General features: G+C 38.6%; 1 protein-coding gene and 1 long non-coding RNA gene across 3 annotated transcripts in view; one reads left to right on the plus strand and one right to left on the minus strand.

Annotated features, from left to right (window-relative positions):
* LOC145526971 (uncharacterized) overlaps window positions 1-18,687 on the minus strand; it is a 98,234-nt gene that overhangs the window by 50,902 nt on the left and 28,645 nt on the right. The gene's annotated exons all lie outside the window — the stretch shown is intronic.
* BBOX1 (gamma-butyrobetaine hydroxylase 1) overlaps window positions 1-18,687 on the plus strand; it is a 65,727-nt gene that overhangs the window by 43,649 nt on the left and 3,391 nt on the right. For both annotated transcript variants that reach the window (XM_081544059.1, XM_081544058.1), the window contains 2 exons: window positions 3,939-4,044; window positions 9,841-10,037. In XM_081544059.1, coding sequence (XP_081400185.1) covers window positions 3,939-4,044; window positions 9,841-10,037 — 303 coding nt within the window. The remainder of the gene's footprint in view (window positions 1-3,938; window positions 4,045-9,840; window positions 10,038-18,687) is intronic.

An 18,687-nucleotide genomic window follows, 5' to 3' on the forward strand; every position in this document is an offset into this window, starting at 1 on the left:
TAGAATATTCCTTTGGATAGTTAACTATACAACTTTTTAGTTTATTTTAGCTAGAAGAGCATTTCCCATGTTAAAACTTAAAATCAAAAACAATACATGACCATTATATTTTTGACCCAATGGGATATATAATGATGTTCCAAAAAGGGCATTCTTCCTTAATCTGACCAGAACTTGCAGTAGGTCAGTATTAGAGGTTGTAGCTGCTAGGGACAATAAATCTAGGTGGGATGTTTAGAACATCCTTTCATATAAGTACTACTTCAAAAAAGAAAGAAATTACAAATAAATTCAGCTTGATTTTCCAAGTATGAGCCACTAACCAAAAGAGTATAAATTCATCACCAAGGGTATAAAGAAAAAATTCTATCAAAAGCAAAATTTCAGCATTCCATACATACTGAAGGATTTAAACTCATCACAAAACACTATTAATATTAAAAAATACCATGGTATCTATGAATGGTCATTTAGATTAGGGTAAATTTTGTAAATTAGTACTCAAACCAATTCCATGAAATACTGTCTTAAAATCATGATTTTAATGTACAGAAGCTTTTAACAAACTCTTGAATAGATGAAAAATATAAGGGAAAGTTCTAATTATTAAGAAATGTTTAGAATGACATGAACAGCCCAGTGAAAATACATAGGTTTATTTAATGTAGTCTTTGGCAAAAACAGTATTATTTGTTCAGTGACAATTACCTGCCCCAGGGCAATGCCAAGCAAGTCTATACCACTGAATCTAGAAGCTACACTGAGCCTGCTTCCCCAGCTTTAGAACAATCTGGTCCTCCACTTCTGCTGCATCATAACTCCTGATAATCTGCTTTAGTTGTTGCCTTACTTAGATCCAAAGAATATGTCACTAATGAGAGGTGCATTTCTAAGTATAGCCTAATCTCACTAAGGCCCACAAGTGGGCTTTTAAAAAATGCTTTCTACATAGGCCAATGGATCATGTTTGCATTTATTTCTGCTTTGTTTTATTGGTGATTTGGATTTGAAAAGGATAAGTGAAAGCTTAGAATCATAGATAATCAGCAGCAGACTTCCTGGCATGATTCATTTCTATAAGAAGGTAGGAAGGTAGATCAAATGACATTTCTAAGATTTTTTCCAAACTTATGCTATAACTATTAAGAGAATGTTTTATGCTTGGAACTGGCAAACTCCTTTCCTGGGATTTATCATTATGTGTGAGTGTAGACGTTTAGGCTATACATCCCATGCCGTGCCTAAGACACTTAAGGGCTAAAAAATGTTTATTATCCCCTGCCAGTTAGCTCAGAGAGCTGGAGAAGTGCTCTGAAGAGGCCAAGTCACAAGCCTCATCTCTGTGGAAGCCAGTTAGTGTCAAAGAAAAGATCTATTCCCTGGCTGAAGTTCACACCTTGAATCTCAACCAGCTCTGGCCACAGAAAAACTCAGTTCCTCTACCCCTGATCATAGGAGCAGTCAGGAAAGAGAATGTATATGGATCAATGCAAAACCATCATCACTCTAGGGGAGAAAATCTAAATAAAGTCATTTCCGCCTGACAGTGTCAACAGCATCATCTTCTTAGACAACCTTATGTCTTCTACAACTTGATACAATTACTTTTATTATTATCCTTAAATCCCTTCCTACATGTTGGTTATTCTTGGAATGCTGATGTTGACAATAGTCTGAATCTGTATTATATATGGGCCATGGAATGACATGAACTTCATAGAGAACATGTATTTCTTGGCTATAGTCATGACGATATAATGGATTGCCTGACTCATACTTGAAATGAGCTACAGCAGGCTATATATACCCTCTTCTCCTTTCACTGGGTCTCTTTCCAGTTTATGACCACATGTAGATTGGCTCTTTAATCTTTAATGAAAGATACACCAGGCTTTCCACCCTAGATTTAAACGAGAAAAAACAAAAAACAAAAACAGACCAAAATAGCTAGTTTCATCCTCCATCCCAGAGAATGGGGAAGAAGCCCAACCTTTTCATTTCACATTTCCTTGCCTCAAATACCTCTCTCAGAAATTCACATTCTCCTTCCCTTATTTAATTCAGGCCTCTATGAAAAATTTTGACTCTTTCTAGAGTACTTCCCAAAGCATCACTTCTACCATGACATTCTTCTGGCCCCAATCTTTGTCTCCTTAACTTGCTTTATTTTCTTTATAGCACTTATCTCTATCTGATATTAGATTTGGTAATTACTTGTTTGTCCTTTTTGTTACCAACTATATTTCTAATGCTAAAACAATACCTGGAATCAAATATATTTGCTCAATATATAGTTATTGAAAATAATTTGATGACGATAAACATAAGGGCTTCCCTGGTGGCTCAGCTGGTAAAGAACCCACCTGAGATGCAGGAGACCTGGGTTCAATTGCTGGGTTGGGAAGATCCCCTGGAAAAGGGAACAGTTACCCACTCCAGTATTCTGGCCTAGAGAATTGGGGTCGCAAAGAGTTGGACATGACTGATCAACTTTCACTCAGTCACTCACTCATGAACATAATATAATAAATGGACATTGTAACAACAATCAAATGGCATGTGTATATAGTGATGAACTTTGGTTTATTTTGAGACATAGCTTCCTTCCAATTACCCATTGTTTCCATCTTCCAAGGAAAAGTTGCTCAACATCATTAGCCATAAGGATATTATGAAGCAAAACCATGAGCTACCACTTCACACCCTAAGATAGTTATAATAATTAAAAAAAAACAAAACAGAAAACAAATGCAGTGAGGATGTGGAGATGCTGGAAGCCTCACACATTGCTGGTGACAATGTAAAATGGTTCGGCTGCGGTGGAAAACACAGCAAAGATAGACTTATGATATAACCCCATAATTCTACTCCTTCATATCACCCCTCCACATATTGAGAATAGTTATTCAAATAAATGCATGTACATGAAAATCCACATATTCATGCCAGGACTATTCACAATAACCAAAGAATAGAAACAGCACAAATGTCCCTCAAATAATGAATGAATAAACACATTGTGATATATCCATACAATAGAACGTTATTCAAGCATAAAAAAGAATGAAGTGCTGATACCTGCTACAATATAGACGAATCTCAAAAGTATTATGTTAAGTGAAAGAAGCCAGGCACATGAGTCACACATACAATTCTATTTACATTAAATACACAAAAGTACATAAATCCATAGCGATAGAAAGCAGATGGGTATTTCCCAGAGACTGAGAAGAGAACAGAGTGGAAAGAAACTGCATAATGGGTAGTAGGTTTTAGTTTGGAGTGATGGAAATGTTTTGAAACTATATAAATAGAGGCATTTGTTATCAGCATTGTGAATGTTCTGAATGCCACTGAAGTTTTCATTTTAAAATGGCCATTCATACTCTGTAAATTTTGCCTCAATAATTCATTTTTAAAATGCATTAAACTATTAAAAATGTAACCTACAATCCCATATCCGTGCGTGCATGCTCTGTCGCTCAGTCATGTCCGACTCTTTGTGACCCCGTAGACTGTAGCCCGCCAGGCTCCTCTGTCCTTGGAATTTTCCAGGCAAGAGTACTGGGGAGGGTTGTCATTTCCTCCTCCAGAGGCTCTTCCCGACCCAAGGATCAAACCCGTGTCTCTTGCGTCTCCTGCATTTGGCAGGAGGCTTCTTTACCACTGAGCCACCTGGGAAGCCCACAGTCTCATATACACCTCTCTATAAACTCTGCACTCTTTTTTTGGAGAGGAGAAGTGAAATGAGGAGACGCTGATTCTGAGAAGGCTACATTGGACAAAGAAGGGTCAGACTCTTTTCCTGGCTCATAGTCATTATGGTAATTATTTCATAAGATGAAGTTTCCATTTCTCCCGTGTCTCAAGTTCATTCTAACACATTTCCTCTGGCTTAGTGATAGACTGTTTAAACATATGTTTCTTGTATTTTACAGACATACTTGGCAAGTGCAAGACAAAATCGATGCAAACAATGTGGCTTACACAACTGGGAAGCTAAGCTTTCATACTGATTATCCAGCCCTCCATCATCCACCTGGGGTAAGGTGAGCCTCAGCATGTTTTCCACAAGGCAGGCCAAGGACTAATATTCTCCTGTACTTTGAGCCTAGAAAATTGTATGTTTCACTAGCTAATTTGTCTTAATGTAGATCTTTCTCCAAACACAATCCAAACTTACAAAAGCTCTGTACCTAAATCTTGAACAGCCTCATATTCACAAGGGATAGAAGATTTCCACGTATTTTTTTTTTTACATTTCTTCATTTCTCCCTGGAAATAACTACTGGCACGTACTGCTTTGCCAAGACATTTTACCACAGCAGTATATCTTGAGGTCTTTTTGAACATTCAACATTCCCTGGAGAGTTGAAAGAGAAAATAAAACCAGGGAACACAATGTAGAGTTTTTCCCACAAAGTCACATGGCCACCATTCCTATCAGTTAACTACTGCAGTAAACAACAACAACAAATGAACAAACAAAGCCACTCCATAACTTATCAGCTTAAAAGCGCAGCCATTGACTTATGTTTTTACAATTTCAGCTAAATTCAGCTGGGTCGTTCTGCTGCTGCTGAGTCTGCAAGGGACTGGTTGACCTAGGTGGTGGCTGAGATGACTTGTCCCTGCCCCATCTGATCTATCATCTCCCCACACACCAACCCCTGCCCCCTCTGCCCCGGCTGGCCCAGGCTTATGCACATAGCAGGTAGCAGGGTCTCCAGAGAGCATGCTGAAACATACAAGGCCTCTTGAGACCTAGGCTAGCAATCAGCCCAATGTCATCTCTGCTGTGTTTTCATGCTTTTTTGGTCAAAGGTTTTAGCCCAGACTCAAGGGGTAAGGAAATAGAGGCCACCTTTTGTGGGAGAAGCTGCAAATACATAACACAAAGGGGTGTGAATGCAAGAAGCAGAATAACTTTGGTTGTTTTGGGAAACCATCTACTCTCCCATCTATCAGATTCTTCATCAAGAAGGGAGATGTGCACCATGGAGCACAAATCCTCCAGATTTTCTGGAAGCCTCCCCGTCTACTACCTTGTTACAACATTACCATTTTACTAAACAGCTGCATTTTTACAAAAGCATCATTTTGCTAAACCAATAAATAAATGGTCAGAAAACTATCTTTGAAAAGAGATTTTGTTCCTATTTTTAGAGCTAAATGCAACTAGATGAAATAGCCCCACAGAAATTTGTATCTTCAAAGATAAATGAAAGTGGAAATTTGGGGTACTTCTCCAGCTAATGAAGGTGAAATGGGGGAAAATCAAAATTCATCTGTGTTTTTCATCATATTGACTGGACACACTGTCTCCGTGCCTTTGTTACGCATTGTTGTCATCGTATTAGCTAAGCTAGTCTAGTATTTTACTTCACCTGTTTTAAATTACTTACTTTGTTGATTGTAAAATACCACATGATTTCTTTGAACTAAATGACGACAGTGAAATGACCCTCAATAGTCACCTTTTCAGGAAGGGGTTGCGGGGAAGACACACAATATGATTTGTTTTAAATGTGGCCCAGAAACATTCTAAAACCCTGGGGGTTAAAAGCCAAACTAATCATCTCAGTTCATTTGCCAAAGACAAGTTGGAGAAGTCAAAGGGAATAAAGTTCTTAAAATTAGACTAGAAAACTAGATTCTATTTGAATTTTTAAATTACCTGATTTTTTATGAGTTTATGTTTTGTTTCAGGGTTAAAATTGAAAGCCTACAGAAAAGTGATCAAATGACTTCATAAACATTCCTGAAGTATAAAGTTTGACATTTTCATAGCATTCTATATTACACTTTCTGTATCTTATATTCTTTCAAAACATTTTTACTTATATTGCTTTATTTGATGCCTCTAGCATTCCTTCAAGGTAAACAGAAGTAATCGTGTCTTTTTATGTTAAATGAAGGTGTCCAGCATGGTTAAATACTTTCACAGGGTGAATAATAGGGAACTTGAACTTGAAACAAGGCTTCCATCAAAATTTTTTACCACATCATAGGGATCATGAGTTGGACTTGCTAATTACCATAATTTCTGTAACATGCTGACTATTTATAGACATTGTCATACATTACAAACACATGAAATACAGGAATTGAATCTTTTACTTCCATGTTATTTCAAAACTTAGCCCAGTACCTTAGATGTAATTGAGACTTAATAAATATGCTAAAAAGAAGTTTAAAATGCCACAAAGTTGTACCAATCTCTACCAGTAAGTGAAAGGTCCAAATCTAAATAAACTGATAGATTTTTAAATAAAAAATGATTCCTGAAATGTCTAGATTCTAGTAAAATAATGATTGAAATTCAGGTACCTGCTTGTGCTATTGTTTCCACTTGGAATTATTCAAAGGTTTTTTAATCAAAGTTTGAGTTCTTTTATAACAAATAGAATAAATCAATATTCTTTTCAGTACAGATGAAATGATCTGGATAATGAGTTACCTGTTGAGAGTTCAGTTTGATCCATTTCAATCACATGGGGCAGGATAAGGAGACATATCTTTAATGAAACACAGATGTTTCATTCACTGTCTCTGGGCCAAAAGTCACATGCTGCCATAAAGTAACATTTAAAAAGAAAATATTTTTGGTTCTGAATGACTTACATGACATCAAATTGGGTTTTATACACACCAGGCATATATTTACCTTTTGAATGTGCAATGAAAGTGTTGTCTGGGTCCATCGTCTTTTTTCTTTCATAGGATTGCATTAAAATGTACATATACAAAAGAAGATTATTAGCTGGCCTTGCCATATGTAAAAGACATCAGTTGACCTTTGTTTTAAAGATTTATATTTGAAATATTCTGTGACTTCACTATGGCAGAGTCTAAAAAAGGATTTGAAGAACACAGATTCTACCACAGACCAAGTTATGTTATTGCTTTGCCTTCTTGGAGTTTGAGAGACTTGAGGTTGATATTTCCATTTGATCTTCTTTTTAATCATGCTGCTTCACCCCTCATTGCTTTGGCAATGAGATGATTTTCTATAATGACTTGGCCAGTTTATGCACATATTTTCAAGCTCAAAAAGAAGACATCAATTTAAGGATGAGCGATTATTCATTTAGGTCAGTTCTCTCACAATAGCAGAAAATGAAGTGTCATCAATCTAAAAATGGAAGTTTAGGTTTACAAAACACAACACACATACCACACAATAATGAATTACTAACAGTACTATAAAGGGACTTCTCCCTTCACAGGGAAGGAACTTGCTGTCTGAGGACTTGAAGCACAAAGGCCAAGGTTTGAACACTAGTTTTGCCATCTATTAGCAGAGTTCTGACCAGCTGGCCAGTTTTTACAACTGAGTCCCAGTTTCTTCCTCTACAGCATGGAGATGAAATTATCAAATTCTAAGGACTGTTGTAGGGAATGAATACATATGCGTTTGTTGTCCAGTCACTCCATCGTGTTTGACTCTTTGGGACCCCAGGGACTGCAGCATGCTAGGCTTCCCTGGCCTTCACTATCTCCCGGAGTTTGCTCAAACTCATGTCCATTGAGTCGATGTTGCCATCCAACCATCTCATCCTCTGTCTCCTCCTTCTCCCTTAGCCCAACACCATAATTTAAGACCAAGTGTATATTAGATTTTAAATAGTGAGAACTTTTGTATGGTTTTGGAAGGAGGCAGGATTTCTTACAGCCACACGTTGGGAGAAGTCATGTGTGGCCTTTTCAAACTGACACATTTGGTTTGTTTCAACACACGTTCATTGTTTATCTATTACGGATGAGGCACTCTGTAGGAGTCAAAGGAGAGTAGGGAATATTGTTTCTGCCCTCCAGGAGCTCACAGTTTACAAAGGGATGGACCAGAGGAGATCCTGTTCCAAAAGAGCAGAATCAGCACCAGGGCAAGAGCTTCCTGAACAAACACAGATACCAAATGCTGTCTGGGTCATGCAGAATGGGGGCTGTTCAGGGAAGAAGTGAACTAGTTTCTGAAGTTCTAAGATCAGTCAGGCACAGATTAGGGGCAGGCATTCCAGGCAGAGGGAGTGGCTTGCTGGCAGAAGGAGAGTAAAAAAGATAGAATATTCTTTTGGGGGGAAAAAAAACCTGTAAACATTCATCATGTTCTATAATAATCTACATGGGGAAAGAATATGAAAAAGAATGGATACATGTATATGTGTAATTGAGTTACTTAGCTGTACACCTGAAACTAACACAACATTGTAAAATCAATTATACTCCAATATAAAATAAAAATTAAATTTTAAAAATTAAAATTTTAAAAAAAGATTTGCATTTTAGATCTGCACTATCCAATACAGTAGACACTAGTCATCCAGGATTAAGTTGTATTTTAAACTAGCTAAGATTAAATAAAGTTTAAAGTTAAGTTTCTCAGACAAACTAACCACATTTCATGTGCACAGTACACATACAGGACTAGGGATGACTACATTGGGCTCATGGAAGAACATTTCCATCAGCACAGAAAGTTCTAATGGGCAGCACCTGCCCTAGCAATCTTCAGAGTTAGCCAAGTTAAATGGATATTTTCTCCCCTTATACTAGTATTCCCTTAGTCTGTGTATTTGATCGTTATTTGCCTCTTTCTCTCTATAAAAACTGTCAGACACTGGTTTTTATTTTTATTTCATGAAGGAGGAAGTTTTCACAGCTGAAGAGTATTAGTTTCTTTATGCAGAAAATCACAGTCTAAATTTAGGTATTCAAAATCACCCACCCATGCTGACTTACTAAAAGGAATCACGTAACCAAGGAAAATAACTCCATTCAAAAGAATATTATTTAAAATATTACCACATTTAGCTTTCCAAAATGAAATCATATTAAGCTTTTTTCTATAAATCTTCGTAAAAGTAATTAACACTTACCATCCTTTTGGTTTCTCATTCCCACTATTTCTTGGGCTTATTCATCCTCACAGCCTCATCCTACCTCATCCTTTATCATTATACTTGAACTACCTCTCTTGTGACTTGGGCTTCCCTTGTGGCTCAGCTGGTAAAGAATCTGCCTGCAATGCAGGAGACCTAGATTTGATCCCTGGGTTGGGAAGATCCCCTGGAAAAGGGAAAGGCTACCCACTCCAGTATTCTGGCCTGGAGAATTCCACGGACTGTATAGTCCATGTGGTCGCAAAGAGCTGGACACGAATGAGTGACTTTCACTTTCACTGCATTAGATTCTCAAGTAGTTACTCTCTTACAAGTTTCTCCCTTAAAAAATTGTATCCCTTGTTAACACCACTGGACTAATAATTTTCAACTCAGTCTTGACTACACTATTTCCATATCCAAAAGCCTTTAACAATTCCTCTCTGTGCACAAGAAAGTCCAGTCTTTCATCTGACATTCAAGACTTCCCTGACTAGATCCCAAATTACCTTTCCAAGTGGATTACTATTTCCAGTTGTAACCCTCTATTGAAGCCAGATATTTTGAGACCCCGTGAAGTGTGTGTTTTTGCACACCCATCAACACTGCCAAGTGATTTGCTCTCACTGTTCTAGTCTATGTATCCAAAATCTTATCCCTTCTACTTTGCCCAAATTAAATTCCACTTCTGTAAAGCCAACAGGAAGTGCTCACTCCCTACTGCTCTTATGATCTGTGCCTTTTGTTTACAAACCAACATTATTTGATTGCATCCTTGTCTTAAACTGTAACACTATTTGAACAGTAAACTTTTGATTTCAAGCAACTGTTTTCCCTAACCTCTTTCTCTGTTGACACAAGTGATATATATATATTACCTTTATGAATCTTTCTTTAAAGCTGTCAAAAATGTAGGTGCATACCATTTTAAAACATGGTTCTCTGTTTCTATTTCTAGGTTCAGCTTCTGCACTGCATAAAGCAGACCGTCACTGGGGGTGAGTCAGAAATTGTAGATGGATTCAACGTATGCCAAAAGCTCAAGGAAAAAAATCCTCGAGCATTCCAGATTCTGTCCTCCACCTTCGTGGACTTTACAGACATTGGAGTGGATTACTGTGATTTCTCTGTACAATCCAAACACAAAATTATAGAGTAAGTACTGTTTCTAAGTTTCTCATCGCAATAAAACAGTTGACAGCAAAAGCTTCATTAACCTAAAGCTTAAACAGAAAAATCCAATTCACTTCTGAGCTTTACCTTATATTAACTGTTTAGCCCAGTTCTCGAATGAAGGAGAAAAAAAAAGAATACTGTCACCATAAAAAAGAAAAAAAACCTCCATGAAATCTCTGTTCTCAATCAATATAAGTAACTAAGACTTCATGTATTCTTCATTTTTAAACTATAAATTCTGCACAGTTATAATCAGTATGATTGTATTAATCAGGACCCTTTCAGAAGTGAAAGAATATAACTCAAGCTGTATAGTCTAGGAGTTGAAAAGTATCATCTGATACTGATCTTTTATTTTTTCCTTCACCTCTTAGCCAACACATCCTCTGTGTTGGCTTTAGTTTTAAGATAATCAATAGAAGCTCCAAGTTTTCATTGTCCTTAGAGCTGGTAATGACAGCACACAGAAAATACTTATTTTCCAATAGCTATAGCAAAGATGTAGACTCGCTGCCCAGAATATGTTTAAGTCTATCCTGGAAGAATCACCACGGCTAGGAAGTCAGAGAATTCTGATTGGCTGTGCCTGGATCACACGTTCATTTCCAAAGAAAAGTCAGCCTCATCTGAACCACAAGGGCAGAGAAAGAACCAATAACATCTCCCCAGATGGATGCCAAAAAAATCATATGTTCGCTACACAGAACTTTTGTGTTCATTTTTCGTTTAGCATTATTTCATAAGAGAGTATCTACAAAGGCCACACATGTATCCTCTTATTTGGGAATTACCCTACATTGTTTTTCTAGGACATATTTGATTTAACCTGATCTTAATGAATTTTGAGGTGTTTCAATTTTATAATTGAGTTTGTATTCTTCTTTTAGGAGAAATAACCAAACAATATGAAATAAACTCATTTAATAAATAATCAAATCCCCAACATACTAACTCAGCTTTCTTAAATACACATGTGATCATCATTTATTCATTCAACAAATATTTATTGAGGCCTTTCACTCTTGTTGGTACATGGGACACATTGGTAAACAAAACAGTTTCCTGTCCTCATGAAGCTTACTTACTAATGGGGGAGGGGAGAATTAGAAATTTTTTAAATAAATGAGGAAATTGAAATGAATGTTAAGATATTTTAAGTGTTTAAGAAACAAGGAAAAGTAAGGCAGATTAGGGGAGTCTGTAGAGTCCTAGACTTAGACTAAAGGCTTAGTCTAAAACTAAGGGAGGTCTTAGAACCTAGAAATAGAAACAGAGAACCATGTTTTAAAATGGTATACACCTACATTTTTGACAGCTTTAAAGAAAGATTCATAAAGGTAATATATATCTATCACTTGTGTCAACAGAGAAAGAGGTTAGGGAAAACAGTTGCTTGAAATCAAAAGTTTACTGTTCAAATAGTGTTACAGTTTAAGACAAGGATGCAATCAAATAATGTTTGTTTGTAAACAAAAGGCACCTATCATAAAGACTTAGGGAGGATGAAATTTGTATCATTAAATAGTGTTTCAGTTGAACTCCAATACTTTGGCCACCTGATGGTGAAGAGCTGACTCATTTGAAAAGACTCTGATGCTGGGAAAGATTGAGGGCAGGCAGAGAAGGGGATGACAGAGGATGAGATGGTTGGATGGCATCACCGACTCGATGGACATGAGTTTGGGTAAACTCTGGGAGTTGGTGATGGACAGGGAGGCCAGGCATGCTGTGGTCCATGGGGTCACAAATATTTGGACACGACTGAGTGACTGAACTGAACTGAGCTGAAATAGTGTTTCAAGGACAACCTTTACTGAGTAGGTGATGTTTGAGCAAAACTTAAGAGTAAGGGAGTTTGTCCAGAAGATGAGCAGTTTCCAGAAACAGCTAGAGCAAAGATCCTAGGATGATCCTAAGAAGATGCTTGGTGTGGTCAAGTAACCACAAGAAGCCACTCTGTGGGGCAGAGTATTAAGAGAGGTTGCCAGACAGTTGTCAGTTCATATAAAGCTGTGTTAACCATCATAAGAACACTGGCTTTCACTCTTAGTGAAAGATTTTGACCAAAAGAGAGACATCTATATTCATATAAAGTTATTTACATTTTTAGTGGATCACCTTGGCTTCTATGCTCAATAGAGTGTAGGAGACCAAGGGCAGGAATAAGAAGTCCAGCTAAGGAGCTCCTATGTGATTGCAGGTCAGAGATGAGGGTACCTCGAACATACGTGGTCCTGGTGGTGACAGTAGCAGTGTGGAAAAAAGTCCTCTTTGGGATATATTTTTGCGTATTTAATCAGCATATTTCCCTGAAATATTGGATGAAAGGTCTGAGAGGAAGACAGACTTAAAAAAATAAATCCTGGTCCAAAGTAACATTATCTGAGGTCAGTCATCGAGAATGGAAAAGAGAAGGAATAACTCTCAAGATTCCTAGGTTTAACATGATAGTTTTAAATATTTAAAAGACCATTACAAATTATCATTTTGTTGTGACACAATATGATTACAAATTCTGCAAGGCTAGTGAACAGAGGCAAAAAAAAAAAAAAACAAAAAAACTTAGCTATTGAGTGAGGTTAACCAAATAGCCATCATCTGAATCATAATTTGGCTTTGTTATTTTTTTTGTAATGAAATTCCAGAATTTGGTCATTATCAAGGTCTCAGGGATATCCCTAGAGAATATCAAGTGTTTAACATTAATTCACTTAAAACGTGTTTTTAACAACAGGAGATGAAAGAAAGTTTTCAGTTAATCAAGGGTTTCAGAACCCTGATTGTTTGGGTTAATTTTCCTAGTGGTTAAATCTTTTCACTCTTTTGAGATGCTTATTTCCTATTTAATACAAAAAGATCTTGGAGGCTGCTGAGAAAGTTAAGTATCATGCAGTACAATAAAAAAATAAATAACCAGGACAAAAATAATAATGGTGATTTAAAAAATAACAATATTGGTCGATTAAGCTATGGCAGTGCAACCTAGTGATTACAAATCCAGTCACATGAACACAACTCCTTCTCTTGTTATCTTGCTGTTGGTCAAATGACTTATGCTTGCTAAGCCACAAAAAGGAATAATTGTCAGTAAAAAGAAAAAAAAAGGAGTAATATGAATACCTGTGCTGTGCTGTGCTTAGTCACTCAGTTGTGTCTGACTCTTTGCGACCATGAACTGTAGCCTGCCAGGCTCCTCTGTCCATGGGGATTCTGCAGGCAAGAATACTGGAGTGGGTTGCCTTGCCCTCCTCCAGGGGATCTTCCCAAGCCAGGGATCGAACCCAGGTCTCCCACATTGCAGGTGGATTCTTTACCATCTGAGCCACCAGGGAAGCCCAAGAATATTGGAGTGGGTAGTCTATCCCTTCTGCAGGGAAACTTCCTGACCCAGGAATCGAACTGGGGTCTCCTGCACTTCAGGTGGATTCTTTTCCAGCTAAGCTACCTGGGAAGCCAGTGTTAACACCTACTACATAACAGTTGCAGTGGGAATTATAGAGAAAATATACAGACAGCCCTGTCACAATGCCTGACTCAGAAAGGGCAGAATAAATTTTAGCTAGCTATCATTTTCATAATCCAACCTATTTACTGGTGACAGATTTTAATTTCAGCTCTGAGTTTCTAATGACCAAAGCAAGACAGGAATATAATGCATTTGCAAGATGCTCTTAAGATATGAGATTTTCTTGCATAAAACGTGATGTGGTAGGCAAGACCATAGTAATATTCTCACAACACATTCACATAATATCTCTCTCAATGAAAAATAAGATTTTAACTAATGAAGAGAATCTACAGCACTCCACTTGAATTATAGGAGATGATTCCCAGTCTTCACTGGGCTCTTTTATGGGCATCATTAATGAGGTTTTTCATTTGCTAGTTTGCAGTCACGATGTTGCTGTTTTATGTTTAAATGCTTGTCCTGCATGCATAGCTAGTATATAGTTGGTTATTCCCCATCATTGGGCTTTTTACCCTTCCTCAGCATATAAAAAGATATCCTCTTCATTAAAGGGGACTGGAATGCAAAAGGAGGAAGTCAAGAGCTATCTGGACTAACAGGCAAATTTGGCCTTGGAGTACAAAACAAAGTAGGACAAAGACTAACAGAGTTTTGCCAAGAAAACGCACTGGTCATAGCAAACACCCTTTTCCAACAACACAAGAGAAGACTCTACACATGGACATCACCAGATGGCCAACACCGAAATCAGATTGATTATATTCTTTGCAGCCAAAGATGGAGAAGCTCTATACAGTCAGCAAAAACAAGACCAGGAGCTGACTGTGGCTCAGATCATGAACTCCTTATTGCCAAATTCACACTTAAATTGAAGAAAGTAGGGAAAACCACTAGACCATTCAGGTATGACCTAAATCAAATCCCTTACAATTATACAGTGGAAGCAACAAATAGATTCAAGGAATTAGATCTGATAGACAGAGTGCCTGAAGAGCTATGGATGGAGATTCAAGACATTGTACAGGAGGCAGGGATCAAGACAATTCCCAAGAAAAAGAGATGCAAAAAGGCAAAATGGTTGTCTGAAGAGGCCTTACAAATAGCTGAGATAAGAAGAGAAGCTAAAGGTAAAGGAGAAAAGGAAAGATATACCCATTTGAATGCAGAGTTCCAAAGAATAGCAAGGAGAGATAAGAAAGCCTTCCTCAGTGATCAGTGCAAAGAAATAGAGGAAAACAATAGGATGGGAAAGACTAGAGATCTCTTCAAGAAAATTAAAGACACCAAGCAAATATTTCATGCAAAGAAGGGCACAATAAAGGACAGAAATGGTATGGACCTAACAGAAGCAGAAGATATTAAGAAGAGGTGGCAAGAATACACAGAAGAATTATACAAAAAAGATCTTCATGACCCAGATAACCACAAAGGTGTGATCACTCACCTAGAGCCAGACATCCTGGAACAAAAGTCAGTGGGCCTTAGGAAGCATCACTATGAACAAAGCTAATGGAGGTGATGGAATCCAGTTGAGCTATATCAAATCCTAAAAGATGATGTTGTGAAAGTGCTGCATTCAATATGCCAGCAAATTTGGAAAACTCAGTAGTGGCCACAGGACTGGAAAAGGTCAGTTTTCATTCTAGTCCCAAAGAAAGGCAACGCCAAAGAATGTTCAAACTACCGCACAACTGCACTCATCTCACACACTTGCAAAGTAATGCTCAAAATTCTCCAAGCCAGGCTTCAGCAGTATGTGAACTGTGAACTACCAGATGTTCAAGCTGGAGTTAGAAAAGGCAGAGGAACCAGAGAGAAAATTGCCAACATCCGATGGATCATCAAAGAAGCAAGAGTTTCAGAAACACATCTACTTTTGCTTTATTGACTATGCCAAAGGCTTTGACTGTGTGGATCACAACCAACTCTGGAAAATTCTTCAAGAGATGGGAATACCAGACCACCTGACCTTCCTCCTGAGAAATCTGTATGCAGGTCAAGAAGCAATAATTAGAGCTGGACATGGAACAGCAGACTGGTTCCAATCGGGAACGGAGTATGTCAAGGCTAAATATTGTCACCTGGTTATTTAACTAATATGCATCATGTGAAATGCCAGGCTGGATGAAATACAAGCTAGAATCAAGATTACTGAGAGAAATATCAATAACCTCAGATACACAGCTGACACCACCCTTATGGCAGAAAGCAAAGAAGAACTAAAGAGCCTCTTGATGAAAGTGAAAGAGGAGAGTGAAAATGTTGGCTTAAAACTCAACATTCAGAAAACTAAGATCATGGCATCCAGTCTCGTCACTTCATGGCAAATAGGTGAGGAAACAATGGAAACAGTGACAGACTTTATTTTGGGGGCTCCAAAATCACTGCAGATGGTGACTGCAGCCATGAAATTAAAAGACGCTTGCTCCTTGGAAGAAAAGCTATGACAAACCTAGTCAGCATATTAAAAAGCAGAGACATTACTTTACCAGCAAAGGTCCATCTAGTCAAAGCTCTGATTTTTCCAGTAGTCACATATGGATGTGAGAATTGGACTATAAAGAAAGCTGAGCACTGAAGAATTGATGCTTTTGAACGGAGGTGTTGGAGAAGACTCTTGAGAGTCCCTTGGAAATCAGTCCTGAATATTCATTGGAAGGACTGATGCTGAAGCCGAAACTCCAATATTTGACCACTTGATGCAAAGAACTGACTCATTGGAAAAGCTCTGATGCTGGGAAAGATTGAAGGCAGGAGGAGAAGGGGAAGACAGAGGATGAGATGGTTGGATGGCATCACCAATGCAACTGACATGAGTTTGGGTAGGCTCTGGGAGTTGGTGATGGACAGGGAAGCCTGGTATGCTGCAGTCCATGGGGTCGCAAAGAGTTGGACACAAATGAGTGACTGAACTGAACTGAACAGCATATAATCCTGCATCAAGACTTTCCTTTCATCCTCTTTTTACATACAGCATATCCTGCTTACTAAGGTCCAATTTTGCATTTTTAAGTTCATCCTCATGATGCCAAGCACACATCTCCTCTAACATTCTTCCATCCTCAGAATGACATGCTAAAAAACAAATCTGTGTCTTCTTTTCTCATATAGAAAGTAAACACCGGGTTAAAAGAAACAGAGACTGTACTACACAGAGAGAGGGAGAGGAATTGATTATTTTTGCCCACAGGTATGAACTCTCAGGGGCTTCTCAGGTGGCTCTAGTAGTAAAGAATCCACCTGCCAATGCAGGCAACACAGGAGATGTGAGTTCCATGCCTGTGTCGCCAAGATCCCCTGAAGGAGGAAATGGTGACCCACTCCAGTATTCTTGGTGGAAGAACCCCAAGGACAGAGGAGCCTGTCGGGCTATAATCCACGGGGTCACAAAGAGTCGGATACAACTGAGCATCTGAGCAAAAGATGAACTCTTAGAAATGAAAGCTTAATACAATGTACCAAGAAATACACAATTCTGATTTCATTGAGTATCCCATGGTACGTTGTGTTAGTGGAAAAAGAAACAAACCAGCAGAGTGGCTGGGATGGAAGAGTCCCAAGGGAAGTTTCAGTGATGTAACACCCTTGTCAGTGACACGAAGGATGATGCAAAGGCTGTCATTGTTATGTGTGCTTAGTTGGTCAATCGTGTCCGATTCTTTGTGACCCCATGGACTGTAGCCCACCAGGCTCCTCTGTCCATGGGGATTCTCCAGGCAAGAATACTGGGAAAAAAAAAAAGAATACTGGAGTGGCTTGCCATGCCCTCCTCCAGGGGATCTTCCCAACCCAGGGATCAAACCCGGGTCTCCCATATTGCAGGCAGATTCTTTGCCACCTGAGCCACCAGGGAAGTCCGTCATTGTTATATGCACAGAAAATAACGCAGGGGGAGAGGAAGGGATGTGTATCAGGAGGAGCTGGGCTAGAATTTTAAAGATAAGGTGAAAAGGCAAAATGTCCTCAGAAACTGTGAAAGGGGTCTGAAACCAGCAGTAAGAACACAACAATTGAAAGGTCTCAAGCTCTATGCTTTGTATCACTCAAACCTGAAGATCCACAGTCTCTTCTGCTGACTGACCTCTTCCTTCATTCTTTGTTCATGAAGCTACAAACTGCAGGCTATAGAGCATCCTTTATCTATGTGGAGAAGATGGGGCAGCAGGGGAGGGCACTTCACTGACTATTCAGTCTTTTTTGTATTTTTATCAATATATATAAATTCAAGTTCTAAGAGCCTTTTTTGAAACCTGTTTCTTTCTTACACTTTCTTTCCCTATATGGGTTCAATAGGTAGTTTTCAGTCTATTCAATTAGAAAAGAGTTGCTGTCAATGACTATTTCTTAGAGTTTATCATTCAGTTCAGTTCAGTCACTCAGTCATGTCCGACTCTTTGTGACCGCATGAACTGCAGCACACCAGGCCTCCCTGTCCATCACCAACTCCCAGAGCTTACTCAAACTCATGTCCATCGAGTTGGTGATGCCATCCTACCATCTCATCCTAGCTTGTCCCCTTCTTCTCCTACCTTCAATCTTTGCCAGCATCAGAGTCTTTTCCAGTGAGTCAGTTCTTCCAATCAGGTGGCCAAAGTATTGGAGTTTCAGCTTCAGCATCAGTCCTTCCAATGAATATTCAGGACTGATTTCCTTTAGGATGGACTGGTTGGATCTCCTTGCAGTCCAAGGGACTCCCAAGAGTCTTCTCCAATACCATAGTTCAAAAGCATCAATTCTTCAGTGCTCAGCTTTTTTATGGTCCAACTCTCATATCCATACATGACTACTGGAAAAAGACTACCTACACTTGCCATTGGCTCACAGGATTGACTATCAATCTGATATACAAAGTGTGGGGACCAGGTAGCCATACTTTGTATACTGCTGGTTCTCTCTGTGGAGGAGCCAGCCAAGTGCAATCTAGACCCCAAATCATTGTCACCAAGCCCTGGAATGTGTACCAGAGTCTGTTCAGTTTGACCCATCAGTCAGCTCTTGGCTCACATTACCACCTCCTAAGCTGACCCAGGAGTAATTCTTGGCACTTCATCACCATCCTTACCCACCTTCAGCTTTTCTCTAATTGTCCTCTTTCTAACTAAAGAAAAGATACAGTTGGTTGCTATTTCAGAACTGGCTAAAAGTCCATCTTCCCAATAA

This window comes from Giraffa tippelskirchi, chromosome 11 (assembly GCF_054371585.1).
Source record: "Giraffa tippelskirchi isolate mGirTip1 chromosome 11, T2T-mGirTip1v1.2.pri, whole genome shotgun sequence".
Classification (NCBI taxonomy): Eukaryota; Metazoa; Chordata; class Mammalia; order Artiodactyla; family Giraffidae; genus Giraffa; species Giraffa tippelskirchi.